At 45.4% G+C, this 19,329-nt stretch overlaps 1 protein-coding gene across 1 annotated transcript in view; it reads left to right on the top strand.

The window, feature by feature from the left end:
- The window catches only part of ARFGEF3 (ARFGEF family member 3), a gene marked incomplete at its 3' end in the record, with an annotated part of 182,707 nt that overhangs the window by 112,687 nt on the left and 50,691 nt on the right, over window positions 1-19,329 (top strand). Inside the window, exons 13-19 of the mRNA XM_079716480.1 lie at window positions 8,989-9,155; window positions 10,231-10,396; window positions 14,296-14,403; window positions 14,747-14,962; window positions 15,124-15,234; window positions 16,997-17,147; window positions 18,980-19,297. Coding sequence (XP_079572606.1) covers window positions 8,989-9,155; window positions 10,231-10,396; window positions 14,296-14,403; window positions 14,747-14,962; window positions 15,124-15,234; window positions 16,997-17,147; window positions 18,980-19,297 — 1,237 coding nt within the window. The remainder of the gene's footprint in view (window positions 1-8,988; window positions 9,156-10,230; window positions 10,397-14,295; window positions 14,404-14,746; window positions 14,963-15,123; window positions 15,235-16,996; window positions 17,148-18,979; window positions 19,298-19,329) is intronic.

The following is a 19,329-nucleotide window of genomic DNA, read 5'->3' on the forward strand; positions in this document are numbered from 1 at the left end:
ACGGTGTGTGTGAGATACTCCAGTATACTATGGCAACATCACGTTCTCCAATCTCAGACCCTTCCTGTCTGTCAGATGTCAACATTGTGACCCAGACCGTAATTTAAACAGGAGTGCCGTGGGCATCTTGGCCAAAGTATACCGGAGAGTTTTATACTAGTTTTATTGAAGGACAGAGGATCGTCACCTAGGATTTTGGTGGAGGAAGGAGATAAAGAATACAGGGTAGCAGCATTTCACACAGGGAATAATTAATTTAAAGATGGTTTTCTTGAAAGGTACTCATAAAGGGAGAACCCAGCTTTTTCCTTTCTATGTAGGGAAAGGTTCTCATAAAGGGAGAACCCAGCTTTTTCCTTTCTATGTAGGGAAAACCACACTTCTTCCCTATTGTATTTCTTCCCTCTTTTATGGGTCACACAGAACACTGTACTTCTGAGGCTTCTGGTCATCAAATGTGTGGAAGTTTTCCCCCAAAACAACAAGCAAGCCTCTGACACCAGCTGGGTGTCCTACAGTTGAACTCAGTTCTGACGCTACCTACCGGCTACCCCCGCTACAGACATCAGCTGCAAGCCCAGGTAACACAAGTTACCTGTGCTTCTGATGGACTGGCTATAAACCAGAGGTTCCCATGACCCCCTCCTTAGGTTTGCTTAATTTGCTAGAATAGCTCACAGAACTCAGGGAAACACTCACTTTGGTTTACCAGTTTACAAAAGGATATGATAAAGGATACAGATGAACGGCCAGATGAAGAGATACATAGGGTGAGGCCTGGGAGGGTCCTGAGCGCAGGAGCTTCTGTCCCGGTGGAGTTGGGGTGTGTCACCCTCCCGGTGTGGATGTGTCCAGCAACCTGGAATCTTCCCGAACACCCTACTATTGGGATTTTATGGAGGCTTCCTCATGCAAGCATGATTAGCTCCATTTTCAGCCCGTCTCCCCTTTCTTTATGATGGGGTGATGGGGTGGAACCAAAAATTCTTTACTCCCATCGAGGAGTCATCCAGGAGCCCCCCCAGAGTCGCCTCATTAAAACAAAAGATGCTCTTCGTGTTCTTATTGCTTAGGAATTTACAAGAGTTTTAGGAGCCCTGGGTCGTGGATGAGATCAAAGACACATATGAGGACGAGATGCTCCCAGTGTGCTTATCACTTAGGAAACCACAAGGTTTTTAGGAGCTCTGTGCCAGGAACCGGGGGCAGAGACCAATGTGTTATTAAAAGGGAGCTTAGGTATCTTTAAGAAGCTGATCAGATTGTCCTTTGTCAAAAGGACAAGAAAGACACTTTGATCCAGGTATATTTAAGGAAGAACGTTTTTTTTAATATGAGAATGATCCAATACTGTAGCAGCAAGCACCAGCGGAGATATGGGACTTCTAATCCTGGGCTGCTCAGTGACTCTCTGACCTACCTAGTGGTTAGAAGAGATGCATATAATTTCTCAACTTTCCTAACTGCACTGTGATTCTTTTTAAGGCATGAAAATACCAATTTTTAAGGCTACCCAACATTTTTTCTCAATATTTTTCTTTTCGGAATTAGATATAAAAATAGAGTTTGGATATTTGATTTGTGTGAAGGAATATACACACACACCAAAAAATCATGTTTCATTGAAAAACTAGAAAAATGCATAAATACTCTTCTTAAAAATTGTATTTCTCCCTAATATCTTTTATACCACCATCATTAGATTTTATTCTTTTATTGAACATTCCCAGTGTATGTTTTTTGTGTATGTCTTTTTTGTTTCTCTGTCTCTGTCTCTCCCTTTCCCTCCCTCTCTCTTTCTCTCTCACACACATACATGCGTGCGCACACAAATGCTTTTTTTTTTTTTTTTGAAGATGTTGGGGGTAGGAGTTTATTAATTAATTAATTAATTTTTTTTGCTGTGTTGGGTCTTCGTTTCTGTGCGAGGGCTTTCTCTAGTTGTGGCAAGTGGGGACCACTCTTTATCACAATGCGCGGGCCTCTCACTGTCGCGGCCTCTCTTGTTGCGGAGCACAGGCTCCAGACACGCAGGCTCAGTAGTTGTGGCTCACGGGCCTAGTTGCTCCGTGGCATGTGGGATCCTCCCAGACCAGGGCTCGAACCTGTGTCCCCTGCATTGGCAGGCAGATTCTCAACCACTGCACCACCAGGGAAGCCCCACAAATGCTTCTTCAGTCAACATTTATAGAGAAACTTCACTGTGCTATGTCCTAAGGGTGCAAGATATGCATGATTTATCCTCAATAAATATTTATTGACTGTAGATTGATGAACTTGCTTTTTGGTTCCCAAAGCTATGAATAGTTCATGTGCTGAAAGAATCAAGGGTAAAGCCTGAGTTGGAAGGAGTTTGGTAGGGCCTCTGATCCTTTGCCTCTTCCCAGCTGGAAGCATTCTTGCACGGAGGAGCTTGGCAGCCTGCTCTGACCAGCTTGATGTCCCTGGTGCCAAGGCAGAGAGTCTGGCACCCATCAGTGATCCCCCAAAACAGCTGTGTATCAGATCACAGCACTGCCCCCTGGTTGCAGTAATGATGGCCTTGAGTCATCAAGAAATGGTAAAATTGTGTTTAGGCCCTTCTATTTAAAGTTAAAATTATCCATACAAAATAACTCGGCTGCAGAAGTTTCAGCATTTAAGTATGTAAGATTCAGCTCTCAGATAAATTCATGTTTACAAACAACATCTCCTAGTAATTCCAGATTAAATGAGTTGTCACAGTGGTAAAGATGACTTCCAAAGGGCCTGCCTCATTTCCTATGAGAATTAGGAAACATAATCCTAGCAAAGTCTTTTTACAAAATTTGAAGCACAGCCTCACATTTGTGTTTTTGTGTCTTTCAAATCAATACTTATTTGTAGCACGTGCACAACAGCACTTTAGTGAATGTTTTATGTGACCAGAATGCGGCCCCATGAATGTTGCAAACTGCTCAACTTTTAGAGGTCTATAAAATGTCCCGTCAGACCCAACATACTGTGCCACTAATTTTTACATGTAGAAATCAATACATTGAAAAGAGGCTTCAAAATCTTTCGGTTGTTTCCAAATGCAGATTTTAGTGATTGTCTCTAACCAAATTGTTAGTCATTTGTCTTTTTGATTCTGGTGACCTCCACAGCGCTTTTACCAGTTAGGAGTTGGTCTCTGTATCTGAATTACAGACCCGTCACTTTGTGGTCCTGCTGCCAATAAGCTGATTCTCTTCAGTTATCACTGTGGTTTAGTGGTTTAGTGGCTCACACAAGCGACTGGATGCTGGGTCCACGTCTGGCCTGAGGCGGAGCTCTCCCTCCCTTGCACATGTCACCTCCAAGATGAAAGATGAGTGAAAGAGAAGCATCTGTACCTGTGGGACAAGGGGGATGGCAGATTTCCTTTGTTCACCCAAGAGAAAGTTATGAAAGCCAAACTAGGAGAAGGGGAGAAGAGAGTTTTCTGGAGTCATAACCCAGATATTTTACTCATTATTAACTTCTGTGTCAAATGCTTCAAACCTTATTTTCCCCAAAACTCCCATTGAGCATTTGTCCCTGACTTGTTAGCAGGGTCTGCCCTCCTGGCTAAGGTCAACCTCACTTGGTATTTCTCAGGGGCTCCTGTCCTCCAACAGCTAACATACAGTTGAAATGAGCCTCCTGAATTCCACATGATTCAGGGGAGCTTTTTCTTCGAAAGTAATTAAAGTTTCTTCTGGTGGGGGAGTTTGAAAACCTTCAGACAGACATGGGTTTTATAAAGATGGTATTGGATGTGAGCTGTGATAGCTGCCGTAATGCATCTGATCCTGCATAGAACAAAGTGTCATCTGTGTAAGGTGCTCCTTGGGGACCAGAAAGCAAGAGCCAGCCTCCCCCAGCCATTGACAGAGGGGCACGGGCATGTGGCTTTGGGATTGCTGTTCCTTAGACTGGTGGTGTTTGGTGAGGATCTTGAGACTGACTGTGACTAAGTGTGAGGCTTATTGCAAGCAACCTGATATTTATGAAGTACCAAATTTCATAAAAGGTCATAGAGCTAGTGTGAATCTCAATTGTGCAAGAAATATCTATTTATTTAAATTAAAACAAACCTGCCTCCAGACCTCCAGCCTGCCTAACTGGCCAGACATTTGATCTTTGCTAGCCCTCAGGTCCCCATGCCAGGGTAAAACTAGAAGTGGGAGCTTATGTGGCATCTGGATAGGGAGGCCTCTCACCTTGCACATTACCAGTGTGCCCCCATTGTCCCACTTCACAGCCTTTCTGGGAGGTCCCGTAATTTCTCTACCTCCCTGCCAGGGTGGGGCCTGGAATGTTCTGGCAAGGCTGGGGGCCCCCATGCACATCCTGTGTCCTCCTCCGGGGTCCTGCCAACCCTCCAGGTGCTGCCAGATAGCAGGGAGCCACAGACCTCCATCCCCTGCCCAGTCAGGGCATCTCCCTTCTCTTCCTCATTGCTTCCTCCTCCCATCACCTTCTGGAAATGGACCATAGTCTCTGGAAGAAGCTCTAACTTTGTGAATACAGAACCAGAAAGCAAGTATGTTGTTGCCAGCTTCAGGTTTTGGTCCCATGATTTAAACACCCCAAAAGGTGATAATGCAGATTTATCTCACTGTGGAAAACAGAAGGTAAAATATAGGTAGAAAACCTCGCGCTACCAGTTAGGATTAGCTTTGTCTGCATAGAGTAGGAAACTCAACTGATTATTTAAGAAAGAAAGATTCATTAACTTCCCCCTACATTGAGTCTCAGGTAGGCCGTCCAGTGCTCTGTGATGGTCTGGGACTCGGGCCCGTCCTGTCTTTGGAAGATATTTTGGCTACATCTGTCAAACTTAATATATGTATTTATTCTGCTTTTAGGAACATATCCCACAGATATTCTTACAGAAGTGTTATTTCATCATTTCATCCTTTTTCATAATTGAAAAAATATCAGTGTCTACCAATAAAGCATTAATTAAATAAATCACAATACAATCATGCAGTGGTATATGCACAGTTATTAAAAAAGAATGAGGCAGATCTGTAAGTGCCAGTATCAAGAGATATCTAAGGTATATTGTTTAGAAAACACCTAGTTGCAGTATAATGTGTGTCATATGATCTCGTTTGTGATTGTATTTCCACGTAATACACAGAAGGAAGTGAATCTTTTTGGGAGGGGCCTCATTGGGGCTTGGGAGAAGCAGGGCTATTGTTCATATTGTTTATACTCTTCAGTACTGTTAAATGTTTCACATCAAGTCTTTAATGTTTACTTTAAAAAGAAACATCAAATTAGCTTAGACATGGAAGGTACTTTTCAAGGTCATTTTATGCTAATCTTGTATCCAGTCTTGCACTGGTAACCAGTCAAGCAAGTGATCCATCCTCCTGTTGCTAGCAGTAAAGGACATCTTACTTATAGAGAGAGAATGAGCTTTAGTTACAGATAAGTAGAAAAAAACCCAAATAGCCAGAATATGTTAAAGGTCATAGTTACTATAATTTGTCACCCCAAATTCAATAGCACTTCAATGAGACCAATCAGAAGGATGAATGAAAATAGAGGATCCGTTAGGAACATGATAGATTGGGATCTTTTCCCAACATTAGGAGCAAGTACAGTGTGGCAGAGTGCAAAAAGCCTGGAGTTTGAGCCCAAAAGACCTTTGCCAGTTTCTAGCTGTATAACTTTGGGCAAATTACTTAACATTTTCAAGTTACTTTCCTCACTGGTAAAATAAAGTGGAGCATCTGATATATATCAAATTTATATATATAGATATATAGATAGATAGAGTGATATATATTATATATCAAATGAAATAGTATATGAGAAGAGATTGGTTCTGGAAAATAGAAAGCATTTAATAAATTGCACTGATCATGTTATTTGCATTATTAATATCACCAGTGAACTATATCTGGTAAATCAAGAAAATTATCTTCCTTAAATTAATAGATTATAACTTCTTTTGTTTTATTGTCAGATTTGCCAGTTCTTTGTAAGAAATTAATCTGCATAGAGATATACACCAGTACCAACAGATTGCCCCTAACACGTCTAACAAATTATTTCAGAACTCGGCATAGCCACCAGCAGTGACTCCCAGGGCTTTGTCACACCTCTGCTAATGATTTGGGTCTTCATGTCAGCAGACACATTAGCTTTTTTCACTTTCAGCATCTGAGCATGTGCTTAGGTTCCAAAACATATTCCAAGGTAAATAGTTGGTTTTAAAATTTTAAAAGAAATTATTACTGATGTCTAAGATCAAAGCCACTTGCAGATTCTTTTTTTTTCCCCCTGGTTCATAGACTCAAATATTCCTTTCACCTGTGATCCAGGGTGGTTAAATACCCAGCAACACTGCATGCTGCTTTCTTTGTACTGTGGAAGGAGACTGCTCTTGTGCTTTATCTACTCCAGAGAACTGGAACCAACCCACCAGGACCTTAAGAGGGTGGGGTATCCCTATGGACCATCAGGGCCAAGACACACTGCCTGTGTCCTGACCAAGGATTTCATTTAAAAACCCACTCTCAACCCGACCTTCCTTTTATAAATGCCCCTCAGCCCATGATTCCAAAGTACTCTCAGTAAAAGAATCTCGTAAGGCAGCTGCAAAGTTCTCACCGAACTCTATGCAGAAGGCAAAGGGAATGCCTAATCTTTGCCTCCCTTGGTGGTTTCGTTGGGATAATAGACATACTTACTCCCACTAAAAAAATGTTTACACTGTTCTCAAATAGAGCAGAGGTCTTAAAGTTTTCTCAGCTTTGAAAGCTTCTTCTGATCCATATCTTCTCACCAGCATATTCATTAAGAAGTTCACAGATATATGAGTAACCATTCCAGTTAGACATTTGTATTTCCCACTTATTTGACCGATAAGTTTTGAGAATTTTTGCACTGCATGTAAGAGGCACATTTTTGATTAAAGGATAATTTTAGACATGCTCTGAAAAGTATATAGGTGCACGTCATGTGCATGCACATATTCAGGATGGGCTGTTTCACCTACATCCCTAAATCCAGCCTCAGAGTGTTTGTAGGAACAAGTGTAGCACTGGGGCAGACATAGTACCAGATGAGGAGAAGCAGGCTTGGGTAATTTTTGTCACCCCAAGCTGTCTGTGAAAGTTTGACCTAGGCATCAACTCTCTCTGGCTGAATGAGGCCATCTTTAGAGCATGAGGTATCACTGGTTTTTGTTTTTACAGTTAATTTATGAAAAACACAGGAGCCTTTCAAAGTGAAAACCATACTATGAAATATAAAAGAATGTTTCAAAACAATAGCTGGGGGGAAACCAATAACTTCTTTTATATATATTTTGAAACTTTCCTCATTGATTAACAGCTTTTATTGAGATATAATTCACATACCATGCAATGCACCCATTTAAAGTGCCCAAAGGTTTTTTATTATTATTATTATTATTACACTATTATTTGTTTTAGTTGCTGCAGTGAACACTGGCATACAAGTATCTGTTCAAACTCCAGTTTTCAGTTCTTCTGGGTACACTCCTAAGAGTTCAAAATTGCTGGGTCACATGGTAATTCCGTGTTCAGCTTTTTGAGGAACATTATTACTTTTAGAAAAGTTTGTACTTATGAGTTACTGCACTAAGCATCTTAAATGTGTATTGCATCTAGTTGCCATAGCAAACTTTTTCATTCATTCATTTTTTTTTTTTTTTTTTGCGGTACAAAGACCTCTCTCACTGTTGTGACCTCTCCCGTTGCGGAGCACAGGCTCCGGACGCGCAGGCTCAGCGGCCATGGCTCACGGGCGCAGCCGCTCTGCAGCATGTGGGATCTTCCCGGACCGGGGCACAAACCTGCGTCCCCCGCATTGGCAGGCGGACTCTCAACCACTGCGCCACCAGGGAAGCCCGTCATTCTTTCTTATTCATTCATTCAGCAAGTAATTTTAAAGGATCTACTATGTACCAGGCACTGTTCTAGGCACTGAGGTTCTCTAGTGAACAAATAACAAAGTTCCACTCTCTTGTAGGTCTTACATAATAGTAGTAATGGCAGACAATAAATAAATATATATATAAATGCCATTAAGGCAATGAAGAAAAATGCATGGTGAGGAGGAATATTGCAGAGGATGGTTGTAGGTACTAGGGATGCTATTTTAGGTGGAATTAAAGCGAAATGTCTGTGAAAAGCTGACACCTGGGCAGAGCCCTAAAAGAATCGAGGCAGGGCTTCCCTGGTGGTGCAGTGGTTAAGAATCCGCCTGCCAGTGCAGGGGACCTGGGTTCAAGCCCTGGTCTGGGAAGATCCCACATGCTGCGGAGCAGCGCCACAACTACTGAGCCTGTGCTCTAGAGCCCACAAGCCACAACTACTGAGCCCGCATGCCACAACTACTGAAGCTCACGCACCGCAACAAAGAGTAGCTCCCTCTCGCCACAACTAGAGAAAGCCCGCGCACAGCAACAAAGACCCAACACGGCCAAAATTAAAATAAATTAATTTCAAAAAAAGAATCGAGGCAGCTAGTCATCCAGAGATCTTGGGAGACCATTCTGGGGAGAGGCAAAAATGCAAAGGCCCTGAGGCACGTCCAGGCTTGGTGAGGTCAAGGAACAACAGACAGGTTGGGGTGGCTGAGGGGAGGGTAGGGGCGGGGTCGGGTTTTTTTATATTGTGATGGGAAGTCATTTGGAGAGTTTGAGCAGGAGACAAGAGGCAATCAATTATTCTGCCTATTTCTAGGTAAAGAAGGCTTTAAGTGATTTTACCAAAGCACCCGGTGAGTAACAAAAAAGATTTTCCCAAGTAGGTTCACTCCGGAGTGCATGCTCTTCCCCACCAGTCCAGGGCGCGTCTCTGCCCGAACGCTATTCCTTGCTGGCTGTCGTTGCTTTACAGAAATGCCCGACGAGGTGCTCCTTCCCTGGGATTGGTTCGTGGCTCTTCGTAAGCGGTAAGCCAGACGTTAAGTGGGTCTTGCCAGGCGTGGTGTTTGAGGTCTCTGGATTCTCTCCCGCAGGCATGATGCACTCCCCGGGATTCGACGGGAACGGCAGCCTGGGCTTGCAGATGCTGATGAACGCGGACAGCCTGTACTCGGCCGCGCACTGCGCCCTGCTGCTCAACCTGAAGCTCTCCCACGGCGACTACTACCGGAAGCGCCCTGCCCTGGTGCCAGGGACCATGGTGAGTGTGCATCTCCGCCCCGCCACGCCGAGGACCAGCGGTGGCCTCAGGGCTGGCACCTGAGCGTCACTGCCACGAGAGGGATGGCTGGTGTGTTCTATCTCACACTGATCTGGAATTGGTGATGCCTGCAGGGCTGTGGAGGGTGGGCGGACGCGATGCCCAGGAACCGTTGTGCAATTTGCATGCTCGGTGAGCCACAGAGCTACCCACCTAGCTCCAGGAGTAAAGAACCCCGTGTGCCTGGAAAGGGCTGCCTACCAGTGGCCCAGTAACTTCATCCAGTGGCATTAAACACACGTGTGTAAGACATAATTCAAAAACGTAATCAGCGTGTTAAGTAACAGCAGGAGATGTGCAGAGAATGGTCCCCTTTGCAGAAGATGCAGGCATGCAGACCCTTCACTGAGTTCCAGAATATACCGAGAGCCACTCGGACCCAGAGCTAAGCTCACTAATGTTGATAACAAAACACCTCCTGTGAGGTGATGACAGTGATGAGGATTCTTCCGTGGTTGGCTCCCTGGCGTGAGCACACCCCTCCATGGCGGACCCTGGTACCAGTTCGAGAGCCTAAATCCATGGAGTGACATTAAGGGATCAGCCATCATTTGTCTGATAAATGATTGACAAATTGTATGTTTCCGAGGGTAAGTGGTGGCTTCATGAGTGTAAGTCAAGTGTCTCTTGAGACACGTATGTCCTTCAGGGAGCACATGCCACCTCTGCTGCTGATGGGACAGTCAGAAGGAGGTGCTCTGTGAAACACGTCTGTGCATTTTCTAATCCTCCCACGTGTCAAAGAGCAAAAGTATAAACTGTAGTATCCCTACTCCTTCTACAGCGTTTCTTGAAGAGATTACGTAAATGAAAGGACCTTCATGAAGTCTGGGATGTTTCCATTGCCGTTTCCGCTTCCCTCGCCACCCTCTGTCCCCCAGTCGACAAGGTTGTGTTTTTCCCATAAACGGTGACTCAGTGACTTGGGACGTGAAGAGGCGGCAGAGGAATATGAGAGCCTGTTTGTTTGCAAGGGATCGTATTTGGTCACCTTCTCGTGTGATCTTCTCTGCAGAAGGAGTTCATGAAGCAGGTCCAGACCAGCGGGGTGCTGATGGTCTTCTCCCAGGCCTGGATCGAGGAACTTTACCACCAGGTTCTCGACAGAAACATGCTCGGAGAAGCCGGCTACTGGGGCAGCCCCGAGGACAACAGCCTTCCCCTCATCACCATGCTGACTGGTCAGTGGCTCCTTGCACGGCTCCATGGCACTCGGTGGGGTGGGGAGGGCCCATGCTTCAAAGCCCCTTTCAGGGAAGCAGTAGTGTTTCAAGCAGACTTTGAAACAGCACCCACAAAGCCTCCCTGGCAGTTGATGACAGTTCCAGGGAAGTGTCATGAGTTCACCTCATAAGAACTTTCTTTCCTTTTTCCACGTGGGACTCTGCAGGCTCACTGTGCCCCATTGGATTAGGAATTATTTAGCACCTATGTCTGTTGGGATAAAACTGTAGACCTCTTCTGGGGATATGAAGTACTGTCTGGGCGCAAAGCCCAGAATTATTCCTGGAAACTCTCACATGCTCATAGATACCCTGTATCGTTCAGTGCTTGTGAGAATTTGCCAGTACAGTAATGTAAAATGATTGATTTTAAACTTGGCTTCATCCCCATTTCTTGTCCATATCAGAGGTCCTCCCTTCCCTTCCCAGCTGTACCAGAGTGAAAAAGAATGCAAGGGAATTGCCCGTCGTTAGGACTCTGCACTTCCACTGCAGGGGGCCCGGGTTCAATCCCTGGTCGGGGAAATAAGATCCCACCAGCCACGCAGCATGGCCAAAAAAAAAAAAGAAAGAATGTAAAATAGCTTGCCCAGCATTTTTTCTTTAGTGTCTTGAGTTTTGTTTTGTTTTGGTTTTTTTTTTGCGGTACGCGGGCCTCTCACTGTTGTGGCCTCTCCCGTTGCGGAGCACAGGCTCTGGACGCGCAAGCTCAGTGGCCATGGCTCACGGGCCCAGCCACTCTGCGGCATGTGGGATCTTCCCAGACCGGGGCACGAACCCGTGTCCCCTGCATCGGCAGGCGGACTCTCAACCACTGCACCACCAGGGAAGCCCAGTGTCTTGAGTTTTTAAAATCCTATTTAACTATTGGAAATATCATATGAGAACATGAAGAGAAGTATGGGGTGTGGTCATAAGGCAACATTCCCTGCCCTCTCTGTGGTGTGTATGTCCTCACACAGCTCAACACGGCTTTGCACTGGACAGGGCACACTGGCAGGAACCTGGGGCAGTCCAGCTGGGAGGCAGAATCTGTTGTCCCAAAGGATATGTTATATTGCCTGTGGTTGCCACTCATAAAGGTGGCAGAGTGAACTACCGACAGGTGGAGATCAACACTGAGGAATTTGGGGGAAGGCACTATTTAGAAATCAGGCAGCGAGTCAGACATACAGTGAGGTCTGTCCATAGCAGGCAGTGTCTTGGTCATTGTCTGGCATTTGGAGTGTTGGTTCCAGAACTAGGATGGAATTGGGGGAAGCAAGACTGGGTCCCAAGCCTTGCGGACCATCATCACCAGACAAGTGACCAATTAGTATTTTATTAATCATGATAATATTTACATCCATTTGAAAAATAGGAATGCATATTTATGAAGACATTTATGAGACATTTATTCAGTCTACCTATAAGCAATGCTTGATTTCCATCTCTCTGCACAAACTGGCTTCAGATTGGAATTAAAGGTACTGTCCAGAGCTTCTAAGTGCCTTGGAATTTAGGTGAAGATCTTAAACATGCCAGCTTTAATTTCAATACCATAGTTTCTGCCAAAATTAATCTCTGAATTTCTTCCCTGAATCTTAATACAAGGAGTCACACAGTAGATGTAAAAATGAACAAATAGGGACTTCCCTGGTGGTGCAGTAGTTAAGAATCCGCCTGCCAATGCAGGGGACCTGGGTTCGAGCCCTGGTCTGGGAAGATCCCATGTGCCGCGGAGCAACTAAGCCCGTGTGCCACAACTACTGAGCCTGCGCTCTAGAGCCCACAAGCCACAACTACTGAAGCCCGTGCACCTAGAGCCCATGCTCCACAGCAAGAGAAGCCACTGCAATGAGAAGCCTGCTCGCTGCAACTAAAAGCCCGCACGCAACAATGAAGACCCAATGCAGCCATAAATAAATAAATAAATAAATAAATTTAAAAAATTGAACAAATAACAGGCTATTCACAGGAGCCATATTCATCAGTCATCACTGTTAATCAGCCATCTCTTTTATAATGGAACAGTAAGTTCAATTGCTTCATCCATAGGGAAGTTATCTAACTTTAGATTAATGATAGAAAAACAGAGACTTTTCATAAGAATTTGATAGAATTACGCTCTGTGATTCTTTGTAGCAAATTTCAGGTGTGACGTGACAAGTGAATTTGAGCAGCAATTAACCTAGAGCTTGGAAACGTCCATCTCATCTTTTCATTATGTGCAAAGAAAAGCAATAGCAGTAACCTGGTCATCAACACTGTTCTACCTGTGGCCGTTCCTCATGTCATGTCATGTCAAAGTATTCTATAGATTGTGGAATTTTAGCACTTAGATAAGCTTTGTGTTACTTGAATTCGTCAGTCCTTTACCTAGCACATAGGAAACAAAACTTTGATACATGGCAACTTCTGGCAAATGTCATTAGACCATTTGACCATAAGTCAAATTAATTTCAGTGAAACTGCCTGTTCCCACTGTAGTAGTCCTATTGATTTCTCCCTGCCTTCCCTCCCACACCCAGTTTTACTGAGAGGTAATTGACATATTAATCCCAGGTGTACAACATAATGATTTGATATATGCATATAGTGTAAAAAGACCAGCACAGTAAGTTTAGTTAACATCAGTCACCTCTCATAGTTACAAATTTTTTTCTCACTGAGGTGAGAGTTTTTACGATCCATTCTCTGAGCAACTTTCAAAGAGATGTGTTACCAGAAGTCTCTAGACTTCCTGGAGTTACTGTAAGAATCAAAGATATAATGAAATAATTTTCAACACCATGCAGGTCTCACCCTATTGGGGTGAAGGTGAAGTTCTAAAGTCAGGGAATAAGCTTATGTTACCCTCTTCTCCCGTCCCCTCTGTGTGGTGCATTTGCCTATGTTAGTTGCATTCAAATGCATATGCTTCTACTCCATGGTCACTCCTCCAGTGGTTACTTCCTTTTTACTGAGGAATTTGGGGCCCAGAGAATGGAGTACCTGGCCCAAGGCTACAAGACTACTTAACTCAGAGGCAAGGCTGAATCGAAGCCCAGCCCTCTCAACCCAAGCCAGTCTCTTCTTACCAGCATGTTAAGGAATGGTTCATTGAACTAATTCTGTAGATGAGAGTATATTTTAACAAAAATTTAAACAGGGTGAATTAGAATCCCATACTGAGCTGAAGTTTGGTGTCATGGAAGGAGGCCTGGATGGGTGTCAGAAGACGTGAATACTAAGTCTAATTCCTTCCTTTGCCATCCTCATGACTTGGGCGATTTACCTACTTTGAATACTTATTTCTTCCTCTGTGAAATAAGGAAAGATAATACCTACCCTGCCTACGTACTTGGAGTTGTTGGGAAGATCTAATGAAAAAAATGTTACGTGAAAACACTTTGAAAATTGTAAGGTATTATTAGTAAGGTATTGTGCTTTGCAATCAGATTATATGATTATCTGACCAAAGAGGCTTATCCTCCTCTGAATTCTTTTGAGGAAGCTCTGAAAAACAGATCCACGTTGGAGTAACCTGTCCGTATAAAATGTGGGAATGATGCCACAATTTTGAATAAAAGCGAGTATGCAAAGATCCAAATATTCTAAATCAATAGATTTTCTAGCAACAGAGGTATCAGCATTTATCTTTATTTTTTCAAATAAAAAAATGCATCAGCCTAACAGAAGAATGCTCTAGCAATGAAAGAAAACTGTACTGAATGGATAAAACAAAAATTTTAATATTCTGATAAAAGGTTGCTACATACTTGGTACATAACAGACCCCATAACTGTTTGTTGTGAAGAAAATGAATATTGTGGTAGCCATTTGTTTTTGTTCTTTAAAAAGAAAAAAAAAAAAACCTTGCCCTTTTTCCTTGACAGATATCGATGGCTTAGAGAGCAGTGCAATTGGAGGGCAGCTGATGGCCTCAGCTTCTATGGAGTCTCCTTTCACCCAGGGCAGGAGAATTGATGACTCCACAGTGGCAGGTAGTGACTTGGGTCTTGAGTTTATGAATATACATCCATCGCATGTGTTACCAGCAATTAAATTATTATGTGGCAGCTTTCTGTACTGACATAAGTGAATTAAGATTTCATCTTGGCAGAAAGATACCTGATGGAAGTTACTAGCATCATCCAGCTGCTGATGCAACATTCATTATTTAAGCACAAAGTGAAACACAATCCGATATAACCCTTCCCATTGTATTTCCTGTAGTAGAATTGCACATGGCTCGATAATGCTAATGTGATGGTCAGAGAATCCCAGGCCATTCATTGCCAGGTGGTTTTATCTCCGGAAGGTAACCCACACCCCTTCACGTTCTAGGTGTGGCGTTCGCTCGCTACATTCTGGTTGGCTGCTGGAAGAACTTGATCGACACTTTATCAACCCCCCTGACCGGCCGAATGGCGGGGAGCTCCAAAGGGCTGGCCTTCATCCTGGGAGCTGAAGGCATCAAAGAACAGAACCAAAAAGAACGCGATGCCATCTGCATGAGCCTCGATGGGCTGCGGAAAGCAGCGCGGCTGAGCTGTGCTCTAGGTAGGGCGGACATGGTATCCCTGACCCGTGGCCCAAGGGGTGTTCCCGAGGACCACATTAGGAACGGCCTAGTGGACAACAAGTCTTTTAGAAGTGCTTCTGCCAGGTGAGTGCTTAGAGAATAGACTCAGTTAAGGGGTAATTGTTTGTTTCCTCTAAAGGAGTTGCAGCCAACTGTGCGTCAGCTCTCGCCCAGATGGCAGCTGCCTCCTGTGTCCAGGAAGAGAAAGAGGAAAGGGAAATCCAGGAACCCGGTGATGCCATAGCACAAGGTAACAGCAGAAGGGCTAGAATCCACCTGGTGCCTATGTGCAGTCTGCACGTGCCCGCACACACGAGCAGACACACTTGTCCCTGTTGCACGTGTGATACACGGTGTATTGTATACCACTGGTGATCCTGCTGGATCACAGGCTTGGGTCAGTTTTACATGGCCGACCCTCCAGACTGCTCACAACAGGTCCCTCTGGACACAAAAGACATACTGGCTCCTGGCGACTAGGCAGGTGCACTTGGCTGCTAGCCAGAGGCCCACCTGGCTCAGCTCTTCACACCTGTGGCGTCCTCTGGCCACTGGCTTTGAAGCTTCCCAGGGTGCACATTTGAGGACCCCCTCAGGCTACAGTGGGAAAGATAGAATGGCCAGGGTTCTGAAGGGGGGAATCAAACCGATGGAGGAATTCCTGAGAGGAGGCTCAGGAAGACTTTGCTTTTGTCAGAGAAAAACCTGAGCTTTGTGAACTTGGGAAAGGGTTGATTTTTAACTTGTTAAAATTAGTCAGTCAATGAGGTGGATGGTTATCTAGATATAAGGAAAGAGAATGGCCTTTCTAATAGCAGTGGAAGATAAATGGCAGACAGCAAACAAGGAAAAATTAGAGGCTTGGTCCAACTTGTGCTAACAGTGTATCAGGTATATAAAATAGGTAGTCACAGAAAGAGTCAGCACATTTTTAGCTGAGAAAAACAGGTTAGGTTGGTGTTCCTCAAACTTGAGTAATAGAGAGAATCATGTGAAAACAAAGCAACTCTTACACATCCCCAGTGTTAACTGCAAAAGGGTACCACACTTTTACTTAAAATGTACAACTATAAGTTACATAAAAATACTTAAATTTCAAGTTCTTCAAAACCTATTAAACCAGAGCTAGTATCTGAATTATAGACAAATAAAAAATAAAATCAATATCACATCCGTGAGGCAAATGATGCTTTGCTAAAAATCAGTTTGCCCTTTACAGTAGGAGCATGGTTCAGCTTCCTCTGTAGTGAGTGTGCTGTGTTTCTGGGTTCTGGACCATTGCTCAGTTTTCCCACTAGACCCATCTTCCAGTGACTGGACACCTTAATTCATGGAGGATGCTGTCGTTTGGCCTTGCCTTGGCATTTTGCGTAATTGACATCTTAAGTCACCTTCTGCATCCTTTGTCATTCGTTATCTACAATTTAAAAAGTATTATTTGCAGATCACAAGTATAAAGTAAACTCAGGGAGTGAAATGATATGGGAATTTTCAGTTATAAAGCGGTCATCGTGGTGCTGAGTGTGTACATACGTATGTTGTTTTACATAATCATCATCATGAACACCTAACATTAAATAAACCTCAGAGAGGACTTGGGAAGGCCAGGACTTCTTTCTTGTTATCAATATGAGTACACAAGGGCAGAGGATGGGTCTGGGCACAGATGGCTTTAGCTGGGATTGGCACTTGAAGCCCATCCTCACTGCTGTGACTGACCCAGATCCCAGGGGTAGACCCAGAGGAACTGTACCTACCAGCTCAGAATCCATGGACTTCTGAAACCCCGGGGCTGAGGTCACCAACATCTGTGGGCCTGTGGGCTGGGTAGTTTGCATGATGAGCCTCGGGGACCTGCCATTGAAGAGCTCGCTGCCAGTGACATCCAGTGACATCTCCCGTTTCCTTTTGCCCTTTGCACAAAAGCACATTCTTTCCTTTCCCTCCTTTCTCCCTCCCCTTCTGTCTCCCTTACTTGGACTGTTATTCTAATGAATGTCTTTCTGACGCAGTGAAACTAAAAGTGGAGCAGAAACTGGAGCAGATCGGGAAGCTGCAGGGGGTATGGCTGCACACAGCCCACGTCCTGTGCATGGATGCCATCCTCAGTGTCGGCCTGGAGATGGGCAGCCACAACCCGGACTGCTGGCCACACGTGTTCAGGTGTGTGACCGGATCCCCACTCCCGCAGGCCTGGCACCGCCTGCCGGTGGGGCGGGGAGGGCCGGGAGGGGGCCTGCCGTGGGGAAAAGGTAGAACCCCGCACCTGCCAGCACGTAAACAGTTCACAGTAATTCACAGAGTTTGGAAAAGCCCCAAGTGAGAGGTTAGAAAGAGAAGAGGGAATACGGGCCCAACTGAATGGATGTCTCAGAGAACCGAGTGACAGAACTGAATTTAGGAAACCGTGAACTATCATTGACATTGTCTGTGAGAGGCAGATATGTCATCCCAGGGAAGAAAAACTGATTCTTAACTAGAGGCTGGTAAAAGACCACATAAGTTAGGTGAATACTAGGCAGATCTGAAAGCTGGTCATGTGTCAGCAACATAACATGGCTGTATGTTTATTAATGTCCTTTTTATTGACAGAAGGAATTTTGTTAGCTTACATGGACATATAATAAGTACAGCTTGCCTACTTTTAATTTAGCTAGACAAAGGAAAAAATAGAACAGTACATTGTGTCAAAGACAGCCAAAAGTTTGCCTCTTAGCTTTGTAGTATCAAAGTAAAAAGAACCTCCCAATCAGTTACACAGTTCACAGCACCTGTAAAATAAAAACAAAGCGAGAGCTCCACAGTCCTCCCACGACCAAGAAGAAAAGCCTGCCTTCCCTGGCACTGGCGGTCAGGTGGACCTTGGACAAAGGGAGGGCCAGTGTCCACCCACAGCAGGCACAGGGAGGCTGCGGCTTTCTTGCCCATCTCCCCAGCACACACCCCAGCCTCTACAAGCTCAGTTCTGGCCGAGCAGTGGAGGGCGGTCAGGAGAAGGATGGTGGCCCACAGCAGGGCTCGGGGATCCAGGTCTTGTCCAGAGCACTGGCCAGATCTAGGTTCTGTTTATCATCCTCAAAGCAAGTACAGCCTTGAGTGAGCGTTGGTCGACTTTCAAAGATCATTCTAGGGTTGAAAAACTCATCTTGAGAGGAACATGTGAAAGGGCCAGCATGAATCGGCCTGGAGCACAATGGGTTTTAATGTGGAGGCTGGTGACCCACTACTCTCCGTTGCTTTCACAGGCAAAAAGAGAGAAAGACTTAAATTGCACCCAAGCAATTTCTATGGAATCAAAAAATGGCCTGATTATGGAACATCAGAGTGGATTATCCAGGATAGTCTTTCCTAGTAACTGGACTTATCCTGGGATGAGGGGTCTCTAGTCCCAGGTCCTACTGGGAACAGTTTGGAAGCTGGCAGCTGTATCATATGTTGTGACTCTTCTCTGAGTTTACCGTGATTAGGTGACTACCCCACCCACTGCCCCAGTAGTGGTTACGTGGAGCTATCAGGACCCCAGTGGGACATGGCTGGATGGAACCCCTGAGTGAGGGCCCACTGTGGCCAGAGGGCCAGTCCGCCATATGCACACTCATTCTGGGATCTCAAAGTGAGGAGATGTTTCCCGAGTCCTGACTAGAGCACGAGAGAGAGGGAAGATGACCCTTTGGGAAAACTCACTCCAACAGCCTAAGCCAGTACGCTGGACAGGACGTACCTCGATAAACAGAGCTCTGTTTCCAAACTTTCACCAAGGAATCCTTAGCCCACCTCCAGGCTGTCTGGTCCAACTCAAACAAAAGTATGTATAGTGGGAAGAGGGGAAGTGGGGGTGGAGAGAGGGGGAGAGAAGTGGCTCTCGCCAGAGGAAGGGGAACAATCCAGGAGGAGTGTAGGGCTGGCTCAGCTCCTTTGTATCTCACTGTGGGGTCGCCAGAGCGGGCCCGGCTGAGCTGCAACTTTCAACGGCTGCTGTGTGTGACTCTCTCCAGGGTGTGCGAGTATGTGGGCACGTTGGAGCATACCCACTTCAGCGACGGCACCTCTCGGCCCCCGCTGACCATCAGCCAGCCTCAGAAGGCCCCCAGAGGCGGACTCCTCGGGGACCCGGAGAGCGAGGGCTCACCCCAAGAGCAGAGCCTGGAGCAGGGGACCTCCCTGAGTGCGGCCCCCGTCATCCAGCCCCTCTCCATCCAGGACCTCGTCCGGGAAGGCAGCCGAGGCCGAGCCTCCGACTTCCGTGGGGGCAGCCTCATGACGGGCAGCAGTGCCGCCAAGGTCGTGCTCACGCTCTCCACCCAGGCCGACAGGTGCGCGCTGTTCCCGCCACACCCCGGGGGGC

The sequence above is a fragment of the Hyperoodon ampullatus genome, assembly GCF_949752795.1.
Source record: "Hyperoodon ampullatus genome assembly, chromosome: 12".
NCBI lineage: Eukaryota > Metazoa > Chordata > Mammalia > Artiodactyla > Ziphiidae > Hyperoodon > Hyperoodon ampullatus.